The following is a 26,954-nucleotide window of genomic DNA, read 5'->3' as shown; positions in this document are numbered from 1 at the left end:
CCGGTGGCTCTGGATAGCATCCATGGTGCCGGGGAGTAAAGGCCCTGTGAATGGGAGCTGTCACTTCCACTCAGCACCGCCTGTGATCTGAGCCACCCGGAACGAGGCTCTGATAAGTGGCTAATCCCAGCATCCCCGCTGGCTCGACAGCCCCCTACTGCCATGACAACCACGGGGGAATCTCCTCCAGCAACAACTTAATTGGATAATTTCCTCCTCGTTTGACTGTGTTCTTCAGCTTTTGTTAAGTAAAGTCTAGGTTGTCTGAATGTGAGTTTGTTTTTTGACTTTGAGATCTGGAGAAGGTCTCAAATGGGGAGACTGAGCGAGGCGGTTTTGATGCGTGAGCAGGCAGGGAGAGTGAAGAAACTGCACTCCAGCAGACTACAGGCCACAGCGAAGGCTGAAAGTCGCTCTTAGCTCACCTTAGAGTGGGAAAAGTGAAGAGGAAAACAGCTTCTGCTCTCCGCACCACAAATAAGCGACCACTTAAAGCTCTGTAAACATTTATTGTCTTTTGTGTCACAAGGACTGACGATTTACGTTACACCCAGTCAAGTCCTGGGTCCCTGCATAAACAGACACTCCACCCTTCTCCCCAGACTGCAGAGACACGGGGGCCAGTGCCAGGGGAAGTCATTATACACTGTTTGAGTGTGTGTGTGTGTGTGTGTGTGTGTGTGTGTGTGTGTGTGTGTGTAAGGGGGGGGGCAGCAGCTACTGTAGTTGAAAAATGAAAACAGCAGGGCTAGCATGGCACTTTAAGAGGATGTGGACTTGGTTGCAGCTGGACCATAAAGCTGAAAACCACACCAAAGAGTCAAACCCCTGCGTAACACCATGACTCTTAAAAATGAGCTCATTAAAAGTGATTAATAAAGCGGAGGGATCTGACTCACACCGAAGAGTCTGAGGGATCTCATTTCTTTACTTTATTTAGAGGACAGAAGCAGCCTTATGTAAGTCTAATGGAAATCACTCCTGTTGAAAAGTATCACTCACACACACGTGTGTTGGAAGGAACACACGCAGACTTAGAGACAGAGAGCGCAGATGTGATGAATGAGCACGCTTTAAGAAAGAAGAAATAAACAGAGCAGGCAGGTGATTCAACCTTTTTCTCTAAACCATTTCTCACTCTTAGATTGAGATTGTTCCCCCTCTGTGAGAGTCCTAAAAGTTGCTCATTTTTACCCACTGCTGTGTGTACATAAGTCTGTCTGTTTTGACTCACCTTCCTCACAGGCAGTACCGCTGAATCCTGGACAGCATTTCCACTCAAGAGAGGTCACAGTGCGGTAAACCACTCTGTATGAAGGTCTGACCACAGTCCTGTAGCTGAAAAAACACACAAAAGATTAAATCACATAATCACAGACAACAGCTGTCCATGTGTGCAGTGTGTGACTTTTGTCTTGTTTCTGTGTATGTCTCTTCAAGGTGATCAGGTAATGTGTTGTTTAGGGTTTATGTACAGTTATCCTTCATTTAGGTTCAAAAAATAGATTTGTTTTTTGTTCATTAACAAGCAAACAAAACACAAAGAAACTGTGTGGCCTGTTTTATAATTACTGACCTCAATGTGTTATCTTTTTTTTTTCCTATGTAAGGGTTAAGTTTTATTGAAAGTGATTCTATTTCACACAACTACCTGCTTATATATACATCATACACCTACAAATTAAAAGTACAAACAAACTGACACCTAATATTAATCTATATCGATACATCCCCTTGATACATCTCTGAGCTCTTATCCCCCCATAAACCAGGACGCAGTCTGAGATCCTCTGGCAGTGCTCTGCTTGCTGTTCCACGGTCTGGACTAAAAACTGAAGGGGACAGGTCCTTTGCTGTCAGAGCCACCCAACTGTGGAACGGCCTGCCAGAGGAAATCAGACTTGTAGTCAGTCCCTCATTTATTTCACTACTCAAGAGACACTTTTATCGTAAAGCTTTTATTTTGTGAATTTATTTTAATCTCCGACGTTTTATCTCTGCTTTTACTGACTGTTTGCTTTTATTGCTTCTCTGCTTTTATTGTGTTTTTATTATTTTTGTGAAGCACTTTGTTACTTGTATTTAAAAGTGCTATACAAATAAAGGTATTATTATTATTATTATTATTATTATTATTATTATTATTCAAAAAAGATTTATTGCATTTCAGATTCCAGGAGTGGTAGCGCTTCCAAGGCAATTATTTTCGTATCAGCCTCCTTTGGGGGTCAAATTAACGCTAAACTGAACACTTTCATTCACATGACAGTCTAAATATTATTCTACTTTATTGTTAGAAATTACATTAAACTTTACATATTTATTAATGTTTATTAAAAATAAAGATCCTTCAAGTTGTTTACTGATGCTATCGGAGAGTAACGTTTTTGCCACATTGTCAACAGGAAAAGGTGAAACCATAAACTTTATAAATGTGCCTGACTCGTTTTGACATTTGGGGTTGAGAATACATTACCACTGTTATGGGGTTTTGACCAATTAGAATCATGTTTTTAACACAGCAGGTTAATAAATAGAGTTAAATGCCCATTATGGCGGCAGAAATGAGGCTGACATCATAGACTGCTTAAAAGAAGTGGAAATAGCCACCACGGCCTCATCGAATGGTTTGTAGACTTCTGATTTGAAGCCTGTGGTTTGGCATGTAATGTGTTACTTCAGCCAGAAGTTATTTGGTCAAGGCTTGATTTGCATTGTGAAGCATCCTGGACGACTTTGTGGTCTGTACTCGTCAATGACAGGTAGTTATTAGGGATGCACAGACCTGATCCTGGTATCGGATATCGACTAGATCGGACTCAAACAGCTAGATTGGATATCGGTGACAAGGGGCCGATATATAGTGCCAATCCATATGGCAGATCTATTCATCTCAGTTCCATGCTTTTCTGTGTTTACAACAGCCATGTGCTAAAAAGCAATAGCCCTCCTCCCTGCCACAGGTACACTGCACGTCTGTGGGAAACACTACGTTGACATATTTTTTTATTTTTTCATTTGAAGCAGTGTTTTTATACAGAATATTTAATTCCTCGTATCCACTGCTGAGGTTTAAAGTTGAATTGTAATATCTGTCAGTCTGAAAATGTTCAATTTATTTTGGTTTACAAAGTCAGAAAAGCCTGAAGTTGCCAAAACACGATTCTATCCTCACATTAAGGAATAGAGATTGTTAAATCAATACCGGGATCGGATCGGCTAGTATCGGTATCGGCAGATACCAAAACCTGGGTATCGATTTCAGTATCGGGACCTAAAAAGTAGGATCGGTGCATCCCTAGTTGTCATGCCATTGAGCATACCCTGCTTGATTGTCAGTTTCACTCCTAATAGGACCAGAATGAAACTGAAGAGACTAGAAACTACAGAATCGGATTCCTTTTTGCAAAGAGTGCGGTTGCCTTCTACAAGCCATCAGAAAAAAATGCAGGTTTGAGTCACTTTCGTAATGTCATTACTTTGGACATTAAAAGCCAAAATCCACACCATACACAGTTTATGGGTAGCCTGGATGTTGGTTCTAACTAATATTCCCTGAAGAATAGTGTAAACATGTACATTTAAAAATGGCATTAGCTGTAAATTAAGTCCTCTGTAACTGTAAGTGAAACTGCAAGTGAGACAACAAAACAAGGATTCTGGGAAGGATAACTTAACTCCAGCTTTGTTAAAGTCTGGAAAAAGAAACACAATATTCAATAGATAAAGTACTCTTGGTGGAAGCTCTTCAGTCTCAAGTATGTTAGAGTGACGTCTTCTTTTACAAGATATACATCTTGCTGGTGCAGCAGCAGCAGCAGCTGTACAGTTATGTTCCCTCTGCAGCCTCACCTGCCTCCTGTGCATCCCTGTGGCCAGCGGCATGTCTGGTAAACCCTCTGGAGCACTGTCCCATTCTGCACCTGGCAGGTCACCGTCTTAGTGACTGTATGAGGACACCAGTTCCTGAGGGAGGAAACAGAATTAGGGTTAAGTCATGAATGCAGAATGTGGAAAAAAGAAACAGAACCCCATTTTCACAGTGATTACTAAAGGGAAGAACAGTGTTTTATTTTAAAACACCTTCAAACATGGGTTGAAATGAGCCATGCAGTTGCATTTCTCTTCTCGCAGTTTGTATTTGCTCCCCCCCCAACCCTTTTGTTTTCAAACTGCTTTATGGTGTTTACACGGTTTTAATCAGCCACGAGATTTGCAGGAGTGCATTGTGGGCTGTATTTACACTGTGGTTGCTCTATCAATACACATCCGTTTGCATTCGCCTCTCAAAGGAGGTTGAGTCCTGAGAAGGGAAGAAAGAGACGAGGTCCTAGTGTGGAGATTAGAGTTTCTCATCACGGGTTAATGCTGGGTCAGGAGTCCACTCCCTTTCTTCGTCCTGAGACATTATCAGGACTCGCTGAGGCTGGCAGGAAACAGACCTCCTTGTGAGGAAAGCTTATGTGAAGGTCAGAGTTTAAGATCTGATAGTAAGAATATGATCACCGGGAGCAAGGGAGAGTCAAGTGTTCTGGCCTTTATTCACTGACAAGTTATTTCTTCAGCCTGTAATGCTAACTTCAATGATTTCAATGAGGAAAAAACGAAGCAGTTTGGGCACTTTTTACCATGAGATTTAAAGCATAAGAATAAGAGGTGATTTGTTTATTTGGTCCTCAGTGAAAGCTCTGATACCTTTCTAAGTCTGTTCTTAACAGCACAGATTTAAAGACAGAGTTACCAAGTTAAGAGTGATGCTGTAGCTGTTTGAGCAACATTATGTTTCTACATTCTCAAGATGAAGTGTATAAATTAACACATTTTAACAAATTACCTACGTATGGCCACAACTGAAGTTGAAACATTGAATACCGTTACTGTAGGCTGTGTTTACATACTCAATAGTTGTAAAGAAAAAGGGTCTTTATCTAGCAGCAAAGTGGACTGTGTGGCTTGTGGCACAAAACTACACTTTGTGTGTTCTGGTGCCAATGTGTTCACAAGAGGAGAGGAGGAGGGGGAGTTTCCCACTAATGTCTGTTTGTCAATATGCAAGACCATATGTTTGTGTGTGTGTGTGTGTGTGTGTGTGTGTGTATGTGTGTGTGTGTGTGTGTGTGTGTGTGTGTGTGACCATTTACACTAAAGGAAACTGCCAAAGGCGGAGGATGCGAAGCAGCCCTGAACTGCTCCCATTAACAATCCACACATGTGGTGGCAGCCACACACACAGACCTGAGCTTGAAAAAAACACCTTACACTTGATCACATCACTTTATATTATTTTATGAATTAAACACTGAACCTACAGAAATAGTGTATCATTTACTGTGTGCTTTCATGAATAAAATGCTGGTTCGAACCATAGACTGTATAAAATAATGGACGTAGTATCCGTGACGTCACCCATGTGTTCCTGGGAGCTGTTTTGAAGCCAATCGACGTTGGCAGCCATATTGGAAATGCGGAACTCAACCAGGCAGAGTGTGACGTAAAGAGGCAGAGTTTGAGCCTCCTAGCCAACAGCTATGTGTTCCCGACCGGGAGTCAAGTCAGTCATGTCCTTATTTGGGCAAAAACTCATAATCTTAATATCTTCTGAACCGTCGCCTTAGAAAAAAATTCACCCCCCGTACAGTGTGTGCCGATAGAGAAATTAGCAACGAAGAGCCAAGCTATTTTTTGAACCAGTCTGTAAACATGTTTATTAATGCTGCAAAGATCGTCTTTTTTGAATTGGCGTCTATGGAGTTTCCGGTACTTCTGGAGCCAGCCTCAAGCGGATCCTCGATGAACTGCAGTTTTTAGCACTTCCGTATGGGCTTCATAGTTTGAGACCGGAGGTTGCTGCTTGGTTGAACAGTAAAAAGTCTGAGACGGTATATTTCCGGGATTATCAGAAAGACACAGTGCAGAAGAACAGCACAAGTTAAAGTAATCCTAAACTTCTCAAATTAAGCGAAATGGGAAAATCTTCTTCCAGGCATGTGAATTAAACACAGCCCAACTCCTTGTGTATCTAAGTACATTTGTAAGCCTTAAGACCACACATAAATGAAGACAGATCTATATGATTACCCATGATTACTTTCCCTTGTCCAGAAAAAAAATAAAAACCTTAACATGGGTGGAAAATTTCAGACACTGAAGGAGCTGTGGTCAGGTTAAGCTGTGAGTGCGGGGAGGGGATACTTACCCTAACTCCTCCCCACCACTTATCCTCCAGACCCAACAGATAAACATCAGAGTTTCCCAGGGTGGGAGGAGGTTTCACCTGGGAACAGCTAAGATGTTCACCAGGGGATACAGGGAGGAAAGTGGGGGTGGGTTTTATGGTCTCTCCCCCTCTCTTTGTATTGCACTTATACAATTACCACAGAGGAAATGCCAATCGCGGCTGCCCCAGTGAATGAAATAACAAAAGAGAGTTTACAATTTCCCAAATGGCTTGAAACTAATACCAGGGTAACCTGCATAACTCGCCAAAACTCATTTAAACAATGCCTTATGAAAACAAGGCAGCAAAGTCAATATTTTGGCGTGGACAAAGAGGATGAAGATATAAGTATACACTCATTTGATACCTTAAGATGATTTCATTGACTGGGTACAGGTAATGTCATTATCTCATTTAGGATGGGATTAGGAATCTGTCTCACTTACAGCCCTGAGGCAAATTTGTAGCTGAGAACGACAATACAATGGTCCATTGAATTTTATCTGGTTTTAATCATACAGGGCCACAGGTGCTCTCTCAGTCTTTCACTCTAAAATGTTTCATTGTCAACACCTTCCTCTTACTGGAGGCGCCCTGGTGTTATGAAGTGTGAAACCCACCAGCACCACGCTGTTTCACAGGCAAAAGCACCAGGCGAGCCATCAGAGAGTATCAGGTCTCTAAGCACACATGGCACATTTGGAGCGCCAGGCCCAAGCTAAATAAATCATCAGCTATCTCTTAACCGTCGCACACAGAAACAGCAGACGGTTAAGAAAGAAACCCAGAATCTTTAAGGGACAGACACATCACAGATTTTTCCCATCTGTTCCTCAATGCTGCAAACACTGAGACAGTCAAACGGTGAAGGGAAACTAAATGTAAATAAATATCCAGGCCCTCAGAGCACTTCTAAGAGACCTATTCAATCGGCGGACCAGGGGTTGAATCCGGCCCTTTAAGAACCCCAAATAGTCATTTAAACTCCTCAAAAAAATCAACAAAAATCTAAAGAATAAGATATAAATAATCAAAAAATACAACTGCTCCAAAAAAAAGGTTAACTCTGACAGTGTTGTCTCATCTATACATCATAAACACTATAGTTATTAGAAGATATTGTAAGATTATGATTTTATTAGTAAGCTTTTTAGTTCATATAGTAGTCATATCTCTTTTTAAGAAAATAAATGCAGATTTTATTCATACGTTTTTACCCAGCCTGTCAGCACAGCAGATTTAAAGGAGCAAGAATTAATACAAATTGTATTAACAGCATTGTGTTAGTAAAAAATAACAACCTACTTATTTTTTAGTGTTTTAAAGTTACTTTTTATGCCATTAAATTCCCAGATTTGCAGCTCTGACATAGGAATTTCCAAACTCTTTGTAATTTCCTCTTAAATCATACTTTTGCAAAAATGAAGCTCACATGCTCTGCTTTAGTCACAGTGTATGCCCGTATTTTGCCTTGTAAGCTCTTTAGTCTACATCTTTAATGACCACACTACAAAGTTAGTGCACTTTCTGCAGCATCAAGGGAAGAATACACTTGAGGTTAAGCTCTGGGAACTGACAAGAGGGCAGAGGAAGGCAAAACTCTGATGAGAAATGTCCCAGTTGCTCCCTTTCCTGCCACCCATCCATTCATGTACTGTGGGGGAAGGAGGGCCAAACATTCAAAGATATGTTTGAAATGCAGCCTGGACAGAAATCTGAAGGAATTTCTGTCTGTGGGAAAAAATACTTGTGGAGAACAAAGGACAAAAGATAGAGGTGGCAAAAAGCCAGGAGAGGAGAGGAGAGGAGAGGAGAGGAGAGGAGAGGAGAGGAGAGGAGAGGAGAGGAGAGGAGAGGAGAGGAGAGGAGAGGAGAGGAGAGGAGAGGAGAGGAGAGGAGAGGAGAGGAGACAATGGTTATTTAATCATAAAGTGGTCACACGAGGGAGTCTTAAATGGGGACGGGAAAGTGAAAGTAAAGACCATCATGAAGCACTGCAGGTCCCATTGAATATAAAAGAGGCAGATGATGAATGTGGTGCGACAACATATGACAAAGAGAGAAAAAGAGAGTGCAGTCACAGTGAAATTAATGAAGAGAGAGTGGTAGGACATTCCTGCAGTCATAATCTGCAGCTTCTGAGAAGAAAGAAAGAAAGAATAAGGAGGTCTTAAAGAGAAGAGTATAGAACAATCTGCAGGCATATATGCTTTGTCTGTATCCAAATGATACTTAAATGATAAGTCAAAAGAGAGTGGGCCAAAAGGACTAAAGGGATTTCATGTTGCTGGTTCAAAGCCACTCATACAAATGACAGTGAAGATCATCAAAAGAAGAAGGTCCTTGAAGGTCATGGCTAAGTGACTCCTCACAGCAGCCTCAGAGGTACCAGGAAAACTCATTTGTCTTCGTCTGTTGGATCTCTCAGGCGTGGACACCTGTGAGCTTTAAGTGCATGTCTGTGTTTGATAGCTGTTTGTCCTCTTTGAGCGTTTAGAGATGGAAGTAAAACAAAGGACTTCTGCTTGACCAAAGTATTGACCATTATCACATCTACTTCTCTATAAAGTTTGTTGTCAATCCTGAATGCTCAATCATGATCACAGCTGATCGGCTGTTACTGTGAGAAACACGTGCAGTTCTGATATATATAAAGGTAAGCTTTAAGATTGTTCCACAGATGAGGGCAGCCACTGCAAAAACTCTGTCAGCTCTGTTTTTTTGGTGTGTTGACCCCAGTGCTTTGACTGGAGCATGTTGGTGCAACAACTTAGACAGGTATGATGGTGCCAGCCCATGTAAAGTTTTGGAAACAAGTACAAAAATCTTGGACTGAATCCTGAAACTGACAGAAAACCAGTGAAGTGAAGCCTGTATGATAGTGTGAAGTGATTCTGCTGTTTCTTCCCAGTCAGAACTGTGCAGCTGAATCAACTGTAAGAGACAGTTGATCAACAGCACAGAACAACAATCCAAGTGAGAACAGTTATAAACTTGTGGATGTGGTTGACTTTCTCAAATTATTTTGGAGGAAGACAGGCCTTTGCCCTCCGCAGGAGTCTCAACTGGGAGAAGCTTGTCTTGACAACTGAACTGCTGTGGTAGTCAAACAGACTGCAGTGTCCAGTATAAAACTGAAGCACTGATATACTTCAATCAACTATTTTCCCCGTTATGGATCCATCTCTCATTTATTTTGTGATGATAACCCTTTAACATGTCAGAAAATTGATGCTTCCATAAATCTTGCTCTATTTAACCAGCAGTCCAACTCAAAGAGTTCAATTTTATGATGGTTGAAGACTACAGAAAAAAAGTATCTGGTTTCAAAAGCTGTATTTTTGCTTGTGTAGGGCTGCAAATTAGGAATATCTCCATGATAACTGAATCTCTAGGGAATTTTTTTTAAAGTTTCTGTGAAGATCTTTCAGTTTACGTTGATTTTGGTGGCCCCTGTGGTCAAAGATGTACATCTTATACCTTTGCTGACCTTGACCTGAACATAACCACGGTAGTCATTTCTGACAAAAAATCTCAACCTGTATTTTTAAAGTCAAATATGGACTCGTTGTAAATATGCTCTTGAAAATGTAATGAAAGGCTGTTTCTTCAGCCACTTATCAATCCTCTGGTCGGACACCAGCCCCTCTGCAGCAGTTTCTGGCATTTAAACTTACTATTTAGAAATGGTTAATCTTTTCTCTGAAGGCCTTGTTTGTTTTTGTAGGTTATAAAGAAGCAACCGTTTTTATTTAAGTCTGTTTCAGAACCATAGACTGTATAAAATATGGACGTAGGATCCATGACGTCACCTATCTGTTTCTGAAAAAGCTGTTTTGAGGCCAATAGTGCTGCTGTTGAACGATTATGACGTAAAGAGACGGTCTTTGAGCCCCCTCGCCAACAGCTACAGTGTTCCCACCTGTCAATCAAGTCAGCTGTGCCTCTCATTGGAAGACTCGTAATCTCAATATCTTCGAAATTGCTGCGTTAGAAACAAATTCACCCCCTGTTCAGTGTGTGCCGATCGAGGAATGAGCTATCCTGATGACACTCGTCTTTTGTACCAGGCGGTAAACATGTTTATTTCTGCTGTAAACATCGGCTTTTTTGAATTGGTGTGTATGTGGTTTCCGGCACTCCTGGAGCCAGCCTCAAGCGGATCCTCGATGAACTGCAGTTTTTAGCACTTCCACATTGAATTCATATTTTTAGACCGGAGGTTGCCGCTTGTTCAGAACCAGTGGAAAAACTTCTCACATAAGCTTTAAATTTACAGGCTGGCCCATAAAACATCAAGCAAACAGAAAAATACCTTCTACATTTTGCCATCAATCTGTGATGTTGTCAAAAGAGGTTTTATTTTGTTCAACTACTTGTCCAAAATAAACGTATTCTGTAAAAAATGACTTGAAAATAAGAAATAAAAGCAATGCTCATATTAGAGAAGGTGGATAACATCTAAGAAAAAGTCACAAAAAAATCAAAGTGCAGGTAAAGCTTTAGTTGATAACTGACAAACAAATGTATCAGCCACCAGCTGATTATTAAAGGAGCTTAGCCATTGGAGACTGCTTCATAATATCTGTGAAAAACGTCCTTGAGCACAGACATTATTTAAAGTCCTTTGAACGTCCAGATCTAAATCCGTTCTGCTTTAAGCCACTCAGGGCTCAGCCTCCTGGAATCTCTGCCGTATTCATTCCCATGCTTAAAGGAAATGTGGACATGGTTATGATGGGTGAGGAATGAGGGTGGCCACAGGGTTCAGACTGCCTGTCAGACCATGACAAGTCCTTCAAGGGGGGATAAAGAAGCGGGCGAGACAAAAAATAAAGAAGCAGCTACCTCTTTAACCCCTCAGTGTACCGAGCTCATACAGCTGTTAAGAAGGACAGGGGTGAACGAACACTTTATCAGCTCCTCCACAGAGCCACCGCCACAGAAGAGAAATTACTCAGGAGGAGTTAATCCCCTTTGATTTGGGTAATCACTGTGTGAAGACAGGGAAAGTGAAGGGAGACGGAGGACATTCTTAGTGAAGGTTTTCCTGTGACGGAATCCTTTCACAGGCTAAAATGAATATTCACTTCCTTTTAAGTTCCTGCATCCCATGACAAGTTCCTATCACTGAATGCAGAGCAGCAAGTGCTCATGGGAGAGCATTCTTTGCTCTAAAATCTCACTGCCACTGTTCAACCTTGTTGGCACTCCTGCTTCCAGGTCAGACAGCAGGTGGACGATGACATTGAGCTCTTCAAACCCACTGACCTCTCACACTAACAGCAGCCTCAACTCTGTCTGGTCCTGCCTCTTACAAACAGCGGCACACCAACTGTAAACTCCTCCACCATTCCCACAACAAGTGCAGATGTGGTGGAGTTCCAGCTGCTTGTGTTTAGTAAACACATCCGCAAACCTCTGGACATGATGAGTGACAGGAGATCTGAACAGAGAGGTGAGGCAGTGAAGCGAGGCTGAGAGTGCTGAAAGCCACCTGGACACACCCAGAAGAAACCGTGCCTCATGAAAGCGGAGGAGGTTTCAGCCCATGTATACACACACATATGACCTGAAAACATAAATATTTGTATGACGGGAATGGTCCTTTCGCCATGAAGCACTGGTTGGTCTCCATGCTCAACACTGGCTCTGTTCAGGGGGGAAGCAGAACTGGTTGGCGCTCTTGGCTTTGAGTTTATTCTGCAGAATCGTTTTCAGAAAGCACTGAAAGCATTAAATCATTCCCCCTTTTCTCACCTTATCTCAGGCTATCTACTTATTTCCAGACATTTACATCATCAGCCCTTCCTATTCTAACTACACAGATCATTTCAAGACACATCTTGCTGTGATCTTGCAGCTTTTATGTGGACCAAAGGTGGTGCTTTAAAGAGCTCCCTGACAACCTGAGAAGGAGCAGATGTTGCTCCTGCTCCCAATGTCTCTGTCCTGCTGCAGGTAGGAAAGAGCTCCCTGCACACCTCAGACAGTGACAGAGAGGGTGCTTTCAAGAGGAGCCGAACTGAAGGGAGGTGGGTGAGCTTGCAGACAACAATGAGGATGGGAGTCAGCAAAGCAAAGTGTGCTGCCAGCACAGGAAAAGGAAACAAACTGTCAGGAAGACAATGGGACCTGGTGGATGGATGGAGATGGGAGTAGCTCTGCAGGGTCATGCATGACATTAAAATACAATGAGTGACTTTTCAGGGTAAAAATAAAGACATTGGGTTATTATTGGCTTGTCGGAAGATAAATCATGCTTAAAACATGTTTCAGTACATTATAAGTGACTAAAAAGTGGTCGCTCTTACCTCTTCTGATAGACTGAGGTGTGAGAAGCTGCCGTCCCGGATGAGTAGGTTTTGTAGAGTCCCGTCTTCCAGGTCCCGTCCACTAACGTGCTAAGCCAGACGATCAGCACGGCCCAAAGCAAACTTTTTCTGCACAGCAAGGACACGCTCTCCGGTTGGCGCGGTCCCATTTCCGTGGCATCAAAAGTACGGCCAGAAAAGTTTGAATGAGCCCGACTTCCCCCGGTTAGAAAACAGACCGATTTGTGAATCCAGCTCGGTGTGTGGGTAAATATGTCAAACGGTACCGGGACGGCTGGATAAGACGCACATCCTATTTAAATAAAGTACAAGAATCAGGTCTGAGTGTACTTGCTTAGTTAAACAGCCCGCATTGATATACTGAGAACTAAAAAAAAACGCCGTCAAACAAACTCCCACTCCTCTACCTCTGACAGAGTGTCGACACGTGAAACAACCCGTTAATTTGTTGTGTTGTCTTCTGCTCTGCCTATCTCCGTCTGTCGGCGCGCACATCGAGCAGTCTCTCCTGCAGCGGGCATGAAAGCACTTTTATAGTCTCCTCTGGTCTTTTAAAAGCACTGCCTGCCTGCTGCTGGGTCTGTTTTACCCTGCCCCGTTTTTTACCTCTCTCAGTCAGAGGACAATGCGCGCTGGAGGCGACTGCACATTACGCACTGTTTTTGATCTGAATGAATTATGGGTAGCTGCTTCTCAGATGCTCATGAAATCAATGAAACTAATTCCCTCGGTGAACAACTCTGCATTTGGGTGAAATTAAGGGCTAATTTCTGTCTCTGATTATTTTTAAAAGTAATTTTAAAAAGTTAATAAAGTAAGATTCATCACAGTTTATAATGCTTTAACATTTTTAGTAGCCTATGTGTTTGGACAGTGGCTGTGGTCTGCAGCTTCTCTGTCAAAGCCATCAGTGCCAAGGTAAGCAGACAGTGGCAGCAGAATATTTGAGGTTACTGTAATGTCCCTGATCCATTCCCTGTGGGACATGTAGTTTTACAGTGCAAGCAGCCAGCAAACCACAGGGCTGAGGTTCTACTCCAAACTAAACACCTGGCAATGCAACCAAAATCTTTGGGCCCCAGGTTGTATATCTGATCTGTGGTTGGGGTGACTACACCTCTCAGGCCATATGACAGAAATACAGGTCCCAGCAGTGGACCAAAGATGCTTAAGAGAACTATAGTTTGTGTACTTTCAGTTTGTGAGAGGTAGTGTCAACACATTGACAATCACATAAGGGCATTTAGATTGGCACTAATCATCCTCCCTGTCCTTAAGGGAGAACTTTCATGCACTTAAGCAGGACTGTGTAAGCCCACCTGCTCTCAATCACAACTAACGGAAACAGTTAGGGATTGAGGGGGAAGGGCTGCAAAATGATGTGTCAGAGTTTTTTGTTTCGGGGCACCCTTAGTATTTTACGAGTCCACTCTGTGCAGGCAGCAGTGCCAAGCAGGAACTGGAGCACTTTAGGGTTAATATAAATCCCTGCAGTCACAAGCAGCTGAAAATAATTTTGACCTCTGAGGGGGAAGATGGGGTCGGTTCCATTGAGCTTTTTTTTTTCTTAGTCTTCAGTTTTTTCTTTCCCACTTCTATAGATCCCTTCCCCTTTATTGTGCAAACACAAAGCTGCAGCACCTTTTGTCTGTGTAGACGTGCATTAACTGAAGGACTGCCTACTCACGTGAAGTGACGGTTCATTAAACAGCACACCATTCTTTCCTTCTTTTCAACAGGGGGATACTATTACTCCCCTTGTAGTTTTGTCATAAACATGTCCTGATCTTCACTCTTTATGACAGTCGTACCAGCTCAAGCTGAAAAGAAGTTATCTAACCTTTAACCTCTGCCTTTAAGAGGGGTGACACAATACTGTAATAACAGAATAACAGGACAGTGATCTCATATGAACACTTAAAAGGAAATGCAATTCTGTCTTTTCTCTGTATAGTTACCCACAGTAAAGTCTGCTCAGCACATGATTACAGCTGCATTCTCACAAAGCTATGATATATGTTACTTGTGCTATGGCTCAGAACTGTGGCAGTTTTAATTTCTGTGACCTCACTGCTTCACCAGCTGCCACATCCTCCAGGGGCTGTTGGATTTTCAGAGTAAACTTCACCTGCTGAACACGCTGACCTCAGCAGCTTCGATTACTCAGCACTGCACCAGATCTGTTCATTAAATGTTAAAATGAAGAATACACTGCTACTTATACTGCAGAGGAAAGCTGAAAAGCTACATGGGTGAAGTGGAAAACTTTAGCAGCCTTTGGTCAGTGCTATGTTTTCCACTGCACACAGCAGTTTGTGTTCCCCTTATAACCTCAGCATAAATAATCAGCATCTACTCAGGTTTAAAAAGAAAGAAAGAAAAGTAAATGATTCAGCTGAGTTGTGAACTTTTATTGATCTATAAACAGTAGTAGACTTGGAGGTTAAAAGTTCCTGACTTTTCAAGGCCTTTTACATTTAAGAGGAATCACCGGAGCTACAGCCCAGCATGACGAGCTCTGTAAAGTCGAGTGCTGCCATCTAGTGAAAAAATAATGAAAACTAGGAGGAGAATAATGATCCACTGCTCCATTTGGTTTTCTTATGAGACTCTATCAGTTTGTTTTGACAAGCATCAGGCACCATAAATATGAATCAACATGTTGAAACTGACGGCATGAAAGCCAACCAGCTCAGTGAGGCTGAGGTCTGTCTTTAGTCAGCACTCAGGCATAAACAGACTCCCTGAAGGACCCAGTGAGAGATGTGCTCGGTGGTGAACAGGTCAGCCTCAAATACTAACCCCACACCCATTGCATTCCTCCGCAAGGATGTGGTGTACACAGGTGTGCGCAGTGTGTTCTGTGGTACAAAACAAACAAAAAACACAACAGTTAGGAAGAAATATGAAAAAGTACATGACATGAGACCTGCAGAGCTGTTGTTCACACCTGTAACCTGAGGCGGCGTGTCTCTATGGGAATGACTCTTAAAATGGGCAGTTCAACAACCAGAGCCTTTGGTTTACTCTTCACCAGGCAGCTGTTCTCTATGTCCCAGTCTGCTCCCTCCAGGTACAGGCCTGACACCAAGCAGCCTGCAGGAAGAAACACTATCATTAGTCTTTATCACTAATCACTAATCATGCTGCAGAGGCTGAGTGTTGTTTCATCACCCTGTCCTGGTCTGTCACTGACTTCATCCTCGTTGCGGTACTGGGTGACCTGTGTGTACAGTGTGGAAAGATCCAGAGGCCAACCATTTTTCCGACAAGCTGCTTGGACAAGGGCAGTCAGGTAGGATTCTGGGATATGGAGTCCTGAAAGCCACATGACTTTTGGCTCTCCCTCATCCACCTGTATAACACAAGAAACACAGTTAAAATGTGTTTCAAACTTGTTTTTTAGCTACTCTGTAACAATACAAATGGCTACATTTAATAGAGTGTCTGTCCTCACCCAGTTACTATACTGTTCAAAGCGCCTCTTGAAATGGCCCATCCAATTGCCGAGGGACTTCAGGGTGTCAGGTGCCAATTTCTTCCAAATGGCAGGGATGTGACCGTTAAAAAGGGCCCTAGCTACCTCGTCCAGCTCACTGCTCATACCTACCTCCCCAGCCAAGGCCTAGAGGACAAAAAGAGAATCAGAAATAATCTAAACTGTTGTTCCCTAATATCAAGCTATCTTTGCTCTCTCCTCCTCACCCTTTGCAGCTCAGCCAGAGAGCGCTGCATGCGGACTACAAGTTTGTTGAAGCGTTCCAATTCTTGAAGCAGCACCACTGCCGTTGGGGATATGTCAGTGCCAAACTTTTTACGGATCATGTCCATGTCAAATAACTTGGGCAGCTTGTTCTGAATGTCCAGTGCCACTTGGCTGATGTACTCTTCCCTGCTGATGCTTGCTCCAGATTCCCCTGAGGTAAAAGAGTGTGTGATAGATGTAAGAAGGGAAACAATTGAGGTATGGTGGCAAAAAGCATAAAGCATACATGATTTCTCAATGGAAATTTTTTCTCTTTTGAAATAAACTTTAAGTCTAGGGGTATGAAAATTCAAACTCCTACCTGTCTGAGGCTGCAGGTCTATGAGATGAGTCCACATGTCTTTTGCTGCCTGAGTGTAGTATCCTATCTCTGCGTTGGAGTGCAAACCCATTACCTCTGGTGTATTTGCCAGGGGTAGGGTCTCAATTTCATCTGTAGGGATAAGAGGATAAAGCTAATAAAAGAAAGTTGGGGGGGGGGGTTTAAAGTAAAAAGTAATGAAAATAACTAACCAACATAAGCTTTCTTCTGCCCAGTTGCAGGAATCTTGTAATCTACATCTTTGTTGCTGAAGAAGTGGAATTCTCGAAAGGTGTAGAACAAAAAGTCACCAAGGAACTCATCCATGTAGACAGTCAGGATCCTGCGGTCAAAGCTATCTATGGCTCGTCCGCCATACATCACCTGAAAATATTATCCACAGAAAGAGAATTTACAACATCAGCCAGACAAAAATATTCATATTTGGTTTACTTTCATAATGAACTCCGCCTCACCTCCCCTATAAGGTATTTAAGACTACCCCAGGGAATATTGCTGTCTCCTTGGTTGTGAGCTTTGGTCAGGTATGTGTTCAGTATCTCCATACACACCTGTTGAGCACAGTTACAATATTTAAATCAATGAAAAGTCACATTTTTTAATAGGCAGCTAAGCTAATAATTTGTTTTCACTATATTGATTCAGTGTAAATATGCCGCTTACCAAGAAGTCAGACTCGTTGAAGTCATAGGGGACGTTCCAGCCGATTTTCCCGTACTTGCGTCTTTCTTGAACGACAGCATGAAAGAAGGCCAACACGTACACCAGGCTGCGGAAAACTGGGTGTGGACATGCAGTCAAGGTCTCATGGGAAATTTTAGAGTATGTGGCTCTCATGTTCAGTTTGAGACCGTTGGGGGGCTCCGTCACCACCTGCACAAGAGATTATTTTTATTCTAGTTTTCAAAAAATGGTTATCATCAAGACAAGCCATTTAAAATCGTTTTTAACCCAAGAGGCTGTGGCAGAGATCGCCAGTGTTTTGGTTTAAACAGCGACACTGTTAACTGACGACTTTCAGCCAGATGCATCCCTCATAAACATCTTTAGATGATCATTAAATATCTGATGAGGACATTGAATCTTAAAACTCCCTCTGTGTTTCAACAGCTGTGTAAACTCCACAAAGACCTTTACATTCAGCTGAAGGTCTCCAGTTTACAGGGTCACTTTTAAAACCGTTCCACCGGTCGAAACGGACGTAGTTCAGGGGTAAAGTCCCTAGTTCCGGGGTAAAGTTCCTCCGGTCGAAATGCCCCTCAAATTCAAATTGGTCTAAAACTCAAGCTTCAAGTCTTGCTTAACAGTCGAAAATGCAGATAAACATTACAATAATTGAGATTGTGGTGCAGTTTCCTTAACACTGCGATCACTTTGCTGTATTGGAAAAGCAACAATGTCATATTTCCAACACCTTTCTTGTGCCCACTACTAGAAAGCGGAGAATCCACCATGTCAAAGAAAGCCAAAACAAAACCAAGGTGAATGTATTATGTGTTCCACCTTTAGAGACTTTTGTAGTATGCCAATTGGGAAATCCTGGATGGGGTTGGTGGTGATCCATAAGCGGAAGTTTGGGTGTGGCTTGGTGATCCTCTCTAATGACTTCTCCAGGTCCTTCAGCCATTTAACCAGCAGGTGGCAATTCTGTAGCATTAACCACAGACCAAGGGCCACCGCATCCTCCAGCAACTGCAGCGCCACCTGTACCACAGAGGACGATATCCCTGATCACTTTTGAATGATATGGTGTGATAACATAGAGACACAGCACTGAGTTCTCATGACCACACTGAAAGCTACACTGTGACAACAAAGTTTTAGTTACCTTCTCCTGGCCTTGGCCCATAGCAAGAAACTTGAACTTGTTTTGTCCAAAGCCTGACCTCTCTGCTAGCTTCATGAGGTCACTTCCTGGGTCAGAGCCTGGGCTCAGGATGAAGATAATAGGGGAGTAAGGTGTGCTCTGCTCATAGATTGCATCATATCTGATCACAGGAGGCTGGACATATCTATGAAAGAAATACAAGCATTTGGAAACTTAGCTGATGTCTGTATATAGCACAAACTGTTTATACAGTGATATTTTACACACAAACACAGTATATTTGCATCTTAACTGCATGATTGCGACAAAAACAGTCTCACTTCTCGCCCATTGTGACAGTGACGTAGTCAGTCACAGCTCTGTAGACTCTATCAACGCGAAAGCAGCGTAGCAGTAGCAGCTTCTGAAAGGCTGACAGGATCTCAGCATATTTCATGGGGAATGGAACCTGTTCAGGTCCATCCAGGTCATACCACTGAGGAGAAATTAATTATGGTTATATTCTGAATTGATATAGTAGAATGTCTGTTGCAGTTCTTGTTTTTGTGGTCACTTACAGACTTCCAGTCAGTGGAATTTTTCTCCACGTCATCAGGCAGAGAGCCAAACTGCTCAGGGAAGAGCTCTGCAAGTTTCACTATGTCCTCCCAGCCCTGGTTTGGAAGCCAGTCACAAGGCTTTTTACGTGTGCTCTTTTCCAGGGATAGATTACCTTTGAATGTGAGGGAAAAATATCAGACAAAAGGTATGGTTATGGGCTGCAAACCCAGGTTTTTACTCATTTGTGGTCACTATAATCTTCTTAATTAGCAATCTCCTTTTAACCACTCAGGATATCTCACCCTTGATAAAAAACTCCAACTCCTCCTGAGGAGCCCTCCCCTCTGCCTGCTCAATCTTGATGGTCATATTAAAAGAAAAGAGCAGCTTATGTCTCTCAAACAGACCTGAGGAGGAGCAGATATAGTTGAGGTTGTGATATTGACAAAGTAATAATAAACACAGTGCTTCTCTCATCATTCAATCATTGTAATGTTACCTGTGCACCCATAGTTGTACACACTGTATGTCAGAGTATTCATGATGTTCTTAAGTCTTTGAGGCAGAACAGAGTCAGGCAGAGATTTGCGCAGTGAAAAGTCAAACACTTCCATGTAGGAGGCTAGAGAGTACTGGTACATGCTATCCACCAGAGCCATTTCAGTCAGCACAAAGAACAAGATGGCACCACGCTTTGCAGCAAGCCTGTAGCCGTCTCTGAGTGTATCAATGTCCACAGATGTCTTCTCTGCCAACTCTAGTTTCTCAAACACCTGGTGGTCACAAGACCAAAAAGAGGAGGAAAACAATAGAATTAATGTCTTCAGTAAAAATGTCATTCCTCTGTCTTCACAGTTGCGACCTATTGACAAACTGACCTCGCTGGACTTCGACTTGGTCACCTCCAAAGTGTCAACCAGCTCTGTGTTATCCAGCATGTTTCCTGTAGATGTGGCCAGCTCTCTGAGCAAGGAGTCCCCGAGTTTCTTCAGCAACTTCTTATTGTTGCTTGTCTCTTGGATCAAGTGCTCACGCTGCTCCTCCAGCTCCTTCTTCTCAAAACCCATGATCACACTCAGCAGCTGGTCCTCCAGACCCTTAAGGGTTACTAGACATAAAACAGATACAGTAAATTCACATGCAATAGAAAAAATTAGTAAAAGCTGATAAAGAGGTACATAAAAAGACTACAGTTGCCATGCCAAAGGATCATACCAGTATAGTTTATGACCATGGCTTTTCCAAACACTGATGGGGAGTATTTGGGGTTAGCCAGCTTTGTGTTGAGGTACAGTTTAAAGTTGGGATCATAGTCAACCTCTTTGTCCCCTAGCATGAGGACCTGTCTGCCCGCTGCTCCTTTTACATTCTTCTCCAGGACATTATCAATCACAGGATCGATGTACTCATCCACATCTTGGAAAAGGAATGGGGAGCCATATTTGATGGCGATTTCAAGGTGCTTTAAGAAGTCTGGATCATTGAAAGATGAGATCTGGGGAGAAAAACAGTGATCACATTATCAGGACTGTACATGCACTGCATGTGCATAATATTTCTGAAACTGTTTAACAGTCAGTCATTCTGTAACTTGTGAGTGGTAGTGCCATTACCAGTTTCTGAATGCAACTTTTCATACCTTTAGTTTATTGTTTTCTTCTTTCTTCTTGATCCAGTTGAGTGCTTGCTGTTGAGGGTCAATACACATTGGAAACCGACTTCCTCTGGTTGTGAGGATTCCATTCTGCACTGAGAGTTCATCTGGAGGCAGGCCCTCTGAGCCCCATCTGTCACATTAGGTTAATTCAACACAGTTAGCACTATAATCAGTTTTTAATAAAACCAAAGGCAACATCCAAATATATGAAACAAGCACTTCAAAAGTCCTATGTTCCATAGTACAAATATACATTACATATTATCTCCCTTAGTTTAAAGTTTTAAAATCATTACTAAGCCTCACCTGCTGATTTCAACCTCATCAGTTAGAAGGCTTTCGATTCTGAACGGCTGACTCAATGGGATTCCTCTCTCCAGCACATCTTTAGCCCATGTTTTGTAAACCATCTCATTCCTGAAGTCCCAACTGAAGGCCCCTTCGTAGCTCAGGAAAGCAGCAGATATCAGACAGTCACCCAAGAGGCGTACCCGCCGCTGCTTCAGCTCCTCCAGGTCTTGTGTCCATCTGGGTGGGCAGAAAGGAGGGATAGGTGGAAACACAAGTTGGTGAAGAAAACAAACTCTTGCAGGGTTTGTAGGTGCATAGTTGCAAATGTTGTCCTCACCGTTCATTCTCAGAGCTCAGGCCTGAAATAAGTTTGTCAGCAGCTATCAGCCTCCTCTCCATGAGCTCAGCCTCCTCTTGCAGAGTCTCTTTCTCAGTAATAGCAGCTTGGTACTTCTCTCCAAGAGCCTGCAACTCTTGCTGGAGAGCATTGAGCTCACGCTGAATGCCTTCCAACTCACGCTTACTCTGAAAGAAGTTCTTCTCCAGGCGTGCCAACTAAAGAAAAGAAAACATTACCCTCCCTCCTTCTTTCCTTCCTTATTCTAGAACGTAATGAAGTAGCACTTAACATTGCAACATTACCTTTTCTCTCTTGGGTTTTATCTCCCTTGCAACTTCACAGTAACCCATTATAGCCTCAACAAACTTAAGCATTCCTGCCCCAGCCTTACTGATGCCTTGCATCTCCTCAAAACTTGTCTGGAGACTCTTCAGGAAGCCTTGCCGGAGGAAACATCAAAGACAACATCTTTGGCATACTTACCAAATTAAAGTTATTCACATTTGCATTTTTATGGTAAGTCGACTTACCTTTGACAGTCCTGACCTGGTTGTTATTTATAGAATCGGGATCCATCTCCAACAGTGAACGCAAGAAGTTAGCCTCTGACATCATACCCTTGGCTGCCTGCCAGCTGACCTCCTTGTAGCCGCGTATCACCAGGATGCATTCACAAACCACCTGCACCTGTTTGGGCGGCTTGGCAAAGGACCTGCATAATGGCCAAGATGACCATCAGAACAGTGCAGGCAGAAAGAAAAGGATAGATTCATAAATGGCTCCGAGTCCTACATTTAAATGATTGATCATAAATCAAAAATGAAAATAAATCTCTGCGTAAGGAGGAGACTTTACCGGATCTCTGTGACGTCAGATTTTCCTAGGTCTTGCAGGGCCAGACTGGCTGCCTCTAATGCTGGCAGCGCTTCAGCTAGAGAACTTTCAGCTTCTGCCTTCTCCACTGCAATCACCTTGTTCTGCTCTTCAATCTCTTTGGCTTTGTCTTCTGCCAGAGTCTTTTTCTCCTCAGCTACAAGGACATGTTGTTGGTGAGTTTTTTGCAACAGCTGTGTTTGGTGATGCAAAGCACAGTACATTGCTGTTGGTATTGCACTTTGTTAAGGGACGCAGGTACTGACCTACTGTTGTGTTTGTGGTGAGCCCATCCAGCAGAGCCTCACAGGCTGTGGACTTCTCAGCGAGGACCACCTTCTGATCTGCTAGTTTGACATTCAGCGTCGCCAGCTGCTCACTGGCCTCCTTCAGTTTATCCAAACCTCCCTCAAGACGTTTGCACTGAGCTGGTACAGGGGAGAATAAGGTGACATAACAGTCTCTGAAATCATTGCAAACATATCAATACACAGCAGCTTGCCATCCTTTCCACAGCAGGTGCTGCTGTTTCTCACCCAGGATGGATTGGTCCTTTTCCTCCAGGAGGGCTGAATATGTGCTTATGAAGTCCAAATAGTTCTTTGGGGTAACAAAGTTGCAACGCCTGAGTTTCTGCAGGAAAAGTTTGCTGTAGTCATCTACGGAGCTGTGAACCATGCACACATGAGCTATCACTGCTGCAGTGTGTGCTTCAGGAATCATTGGACTTTCGCCTAAGAGAGAAAATAAATACTATGTGAACAGTACTCCAGCTGTAGCTCTTCATAACAGATAAATAAAGTCATGATACAGTTAAAGTGCATTTAAAAAGATCAAACTATGTGAAATTACACACCAAGGAACGACTGAGCCACAGCAAGCAATGCCTGTGGAGGCCATGGCAGGAACCAGTCGATCACAGTGTTATTCATCAATCCTGAAAAAACAACAATACAGTTTTTTGGATGAATTAGTAGTTAGGTAAAATCAACAGAAGTCTAACTTCAAAATGTACCTGGGAAGTTCCTGCAGCGTGTCCTCAGGGTGTCTCCCACTGGAGACATGCCTAAAACGATGTGAAGATTGTTGGCACTCTTGTTAACAAAATACTGCCACACACTCTCTTTGGATGGACCTGATCCCATCTTTAGAGCCTCATCTCGTAGCTGGTTGAGCACTGACTCCTTCTCATCATCAGGGAACAATGCAGGAACAATGCCTACAAAAAGAGCAGGATCAGAGTACCACATCTGCCCATTTTAATAAAGATATATATAAACTTAATGCCAAGTTTGAGTGACATCTAACCAGAGGTGAGCATGTTGTTGATGAGCTCCAGGAAGCCTTCCTCAGCCACATGGGCATCAGTGAAGAGGAACACTGTCTTCTTGTTTTCAATTCCAAGCTTCAGGTACAGCGTTTTCAGGTCGTCACGAAGGTTTGACTCACTGTAACCTCTGCTTAGCGTTATCTCAAATACCTGAGGGAAAGCAGATTTTGTTAGTGGATGATGGAGATGTAACTGAAAATCAGTATGTGATGTTTGACAATGAATACTCAAAAAACAGCTTTAAAAAGGTCCCTAAGATTGTACTGTTTAACGTTACTTTAAAATCTAAACTTCGCTCCTGAGTTTCAGTTTCATCTTCAGCAGCTTTTAAAGACTGACAATTCCACATCAACATCTACAGCTGTATTTCTAAGCTTCTTGTTCGACTGTGCACTGAATACTGTTTAAGTAGCAGATTGAAATACTCTCTCCCTATTGCTTGGCATGTCTAATGGTGACCACCTCCGTAAAAGGGTCCATTTTACTTCCCTTACGTAGGTGCAGCAGCAGCTTATACGACTTTTATCTTTACATTCTTAATAAAAAAAAAAATCAGCTCTTTAGAACACATGTGGTTTGGGATTTTACAAACCTCACAGCCAGCAGTAAAGGCAGCAAGCTTTGTAAGAGACTGCTTGCCAGAGCCCCCCACACCGACAAGCAGGGCGTGGCCACGGTCAATGCGAATTATTCGGTGAACTCGGGTCAGATGTTCCAGAGCGTCATCAAACAGCACAAGGTTCATCCTTGATTTGTTCTCATTGTATTCCTCTAGAATCTCCTGCAGGATGTAAAAACAGATCTTTTAGGTCTCACCGTTTCTAATAAAACAGAATTTGGCTGAAAATCTTGTAATAGAGGTTAACAGCAATACATGTATTATCACAATATCACAATCCTAAATAGAACATTACACACAGGCCACCCGTCACACATGGTAACTTGTGAAATAACTAGGTATAACCTGAAACAGGGCTTTTGAAGCATCATAGTCCTGCATGTCCTCATAGACCCTTGGTTCAGTCTCACTGAGGGCGGTCCTGTAGTCTCCAAAAAGAATTGGGTCCCTCATGCCTTCCTCCAGGTCTGACTTAAAGTGCTCCTCAATCAGGTTCTTTATGTGTCCTTGGACCTGGAGGTAAACAAAAGCACATTAGAGACATATCAAAAATGAAATAGTTCACTATAAAACTTTTTTGGTACAACAGATTCTGAACATGCATTTTTAATAAAGCTTAAGAAACGAATGTGTTTGTTCCTACAGTCAGTATAAAGGAGAACACAGAGGGAATGTTAATATCATTATCAATCAAATTACCAGGGCTTTGTCAGTTTGATCTATGAGTCTGTCATGGAAGATTCTCAGGCACTCATTTCTCCAGACACGCACAAATTGGGTGACAGTCAATAACCTGTAAAAGAAATGATTTAAAGCACAGAAATTTAATAGAACAGATCAGAAAACTGTAATATCTTTGTTAATCTGTAAACAGGGAGATAAGCGAGTGCAGACCTGTCAGGTTTGGTTAGAGTCAGCCCGTTGTAGACTCTTGACAGGTCCCTTAAGTTGAAGATGTAGTGGAACTTGGAGGGAGTGGGTGGCAGATCTTTGATGATGTTGTTGTACAGTTCCAGTGTGCAGAAAGTGACTGTATCACAAACCTTCTGTATGGCATCCTCAAACGTCTGAAATATTTAATCAGGTTAAATACATCTTATTGAATAAAAGAGATCCTGATATTTTTTGGATTTGTGCTGTATGAGGTACTCACTCTGGTGTGGCCTTTGATAATAGAAGCATAGATGAGGTGGAGGGACTCCATGGCTGGAAAGGGAATGCTGAAAACACTGAAGAGCGAGACAAAGCGGGGATCCACCTCATTCCTCCCACCTCCAGCTTTTCCCATGGAAGCTACAAAGCCAAGGTCCTTCAGAACTTTGTAGTTGAGCTCCTTTCCTCTATCATATATGCCTCCTCGGTCCAGTAACAGCTTCAGGAGTGCTATAGGCTGCTGTGTGCCGTAACTATCCACCTGGATAAGTATAAGGTATACAATATTAAAGCCAAACTCACAGGATAATCAATTAAGGGACCTGGTTGATAGTGAAGAGTGTCTACCTTTGGCATATTCATGTCATCCATAAAGACCAGCAGCCTCTTTCCAATAGGAGGCCCATAGATCTCTTTGGTCCTTTTCTCCACATTGGCCTCCAAGTTCCGCTGCAGGTCCATTGAAGTGGTTCTCGATGAGAAGTTGATGATCAGTGTAATCTAGAAAAAGGGAGGACATTCAAATGAAAGTGATATTTCAAAAAATATGAATGAAATGATGGTTAGAAAGTAAACTTACCCTGGTATCTGCATCAAGGTTCTTCAGGAAGTTTAGAATGGTGGCAGTTTTGGAGGTGCCAGACTCTCCAACCAAAAGCACTGGCCTCTTGATTTTCACCATCTGTTCAAGGATCCAGCTGGTTCTTGTGGTGTCGATAGTCGGCACTAAAGCAAAGTGAAGGGAATCAAAGTGGAAGAAGCAGCTTAGAAGGATAAAAAGGCTGCAGATGCATATGCAGGACTCTTGAGTTGTCCCTGCCTTACAGTTCACAGAAATTAGCTTTACCTAGAATATCAGCAAACTTCATAACAGGGTTGTGGATGTATTTGGTGACCAAGGAACTCCAGGGAACCCACTTCTCAAGTGCTCCATCAAAGTGGAACTCATAGAGAGTTGGCAGGTATCCTGGAAGGATGAAGACATTTTGTTTTCAAAAATAAGACAGACAGGTAACATAATCAAACACACATGGGAATACAGCTGTGTTTGTGTAATGTAACCTCAACCTGAACATTTATTTAAACATTTTCCTTGAAATAAGGCCTCTCACAAATATACATTTATAAAAAATGCTGTATAGGAAAATAGGTGGGATTCAAAAAATAATGTAGCATGTTCTATACACTTTCACACTCACCTTAAAGTATCTATGGAAGGCTGTGACATTTAAGCCAGTTAATTGTAATCACTTTATGTGAAATTGAGTATAAATATATATGTGATCTTTTTCATCCAACCTTTTAAGAATGCATTGTTATGAATCAACTGGAATGGGTCAAATGGTCAGTCATATTTTTAAGAATAAATAAGTACCCACAAACTGTGCCTAAAATGGCCTGTACCTAAAAATCTTGCTTAATTGTTCATAACTGTCCATACACAAATTCTCATTTGTTACCTGGGATCTCACCGGGCCCTGCCAGGCTTTTCTCATCATGTACTGTGGTCAAACAGGAAAGCTTTTTGATGAACTCATCAAATTTGATCCTGCTGGGCTCCAGCAATGTGGCCCCGAGGGAGCAGTACAGAGCTTCAAGGAAGTAACACTCCAGGACGTCAGTATTGCTGGTCTCACTCTCAAGCAGTGCATCCAGTGTCAAGCACAGCTGAGTCACCTGAACA

General features: G+C 42.5%; 2 protein-coding genes across 4 annotated transcripts in view; both read right to left on the bottom strand.

Annotated features, from left to right (window-relative positions):
* The window catches only part of emid1 (EMI domain containing 1), a 63,449-nt gene extending 50,239 nt beyond the window's left edge, over positions 1-13,210 (bottom strand). For 2 of the 3 annotated variants that reach the window (XR_004632404.1, XM_034691921.1), the window contains exons 1-3: positions 12,532-13,184; positions 3,853-3,966; positions 1,235-1,338 (exon numbers count right to left, since the gene is read on the bottom strand). Coding sequence is in view for 2 of the 3 variants with exons in the window: in XM_034691921.1 (XP_034547812.1) it covers positions 1,235-1,338; positions 3,853-3,966; positions 12,532-12,701 (388 nt within the window). In the remaining variant the exon portion in view is untranslated. Of the gene's footprint in view, positions 1-1,234; positions 1,339-3,852; positions 3,967-12,531 lie in introns of all 3 variants that reach the window. The other variant, XM_034691922.1, reaches the window with a different exon arrangement.
* A 1,732-nt stretch (positions 13,211-14,942) lies between these two features.
* dnah10 (dynein axonemal heavy chain 10) overlaps positions 14,943-26,954 on the bottom strand; it is a 31,701-nt gene continuing 19,689 nt past the window's right edge. The window contains 37 exon segments of the mRNA XM_034691914.1: positions 14,943-15,413; positions 15,503-15,648; positions 15,727-15,907; positions 16,010-16,177; positions 16,258-16,469; positions 16,620-16,751; positions 16,832-17,003; positions 17,096-17,191; positions 17,304-17,513; positions 18,144-18,344; positions 18,469-18,652; positions 18,789-18,943; positions 19,026-19,180; positions 19,311-19,415; positions 19,508-19,781; positions 19,887-20,116; positions 20,224-20,503; positions 20,648-20,795; positions 20,972-21,193; positions 21,294-21,511; positions 21,599-21,735; positions 21,827-22,008; positions 22,152-22,326; positions 22,436-22,597; positions 22,706-22,903; positions 23,026-23,106; positions 23,185-23,388; positions 23,478-23,649; positions 24,092-24,280; positions 24,464-24,631; positions 24,818-24,911; positions 25,013-25,185; positions 25,272-25,532; positions 25,619-25,771; positions 25,851-25,996; positions 26,118-26,237; positions 26,731-26,947. Of these exon segments, the coding sequence (XP_034547805.1) occupies positions 15,267-15,413; positions 15,503-15,648; positions 15,727-15,907; positions 16,010-16,177; positions 16,258-16,469; positions 16,620-16,751; positions 16,832-17,003; positions 17,096-17,191; positions 17,304-17,513; positions 18,144-18,344; positions 18,469-18,652; positions 18,789-18,943; positions 19,026-19,180; positions 19,311-19,415; positions 19,508-19,781; positions 19,887-20,116; positions 20,224-20,503; positions 20,648-20,795; positions 20,972-21,193; positions 21,294-21,511; positions 21,599-21,735; positions 21,827-22,008; positions 22,152-22,326; positions 22,436-22,597; positions 22,706-22,903; positions 23,026-23,106; positions 23,185-23,388; positions 23,478-23,649; positions 24,092-24,280; positions 24,464-24,631; positions 24,818-24,911; positions 25,013-25,185; positions 25,272-25,532; positions 25,619-25,771; positions 25,851-25,996; positions 26,118-26,237; positions 26,731-26,947 (6,468 nt within the window). The 3' untranslated portion in view covers positions 14,943-15,266.

This window comes from Notolabrus celidotus, chromosome 9 (genome assembly GCF_009762535.1).
Source record: "Notolabrus celidotus isolate fNotCel1 chromosome 9, fNotCel1.pri, whole genome shotgun sequence".
Lineage (NCBI taxonomy): Eukaryota > Metazoa > Chordata > Actinopteri > Labriformes > Labridae > Notolabrus > Notolabrus celidotus.
The sequence above is the reverse complement of the archived record's forward strand: the minus strand, read 5'-3'. Positions and strand labels throughout refer to the sequence as shown.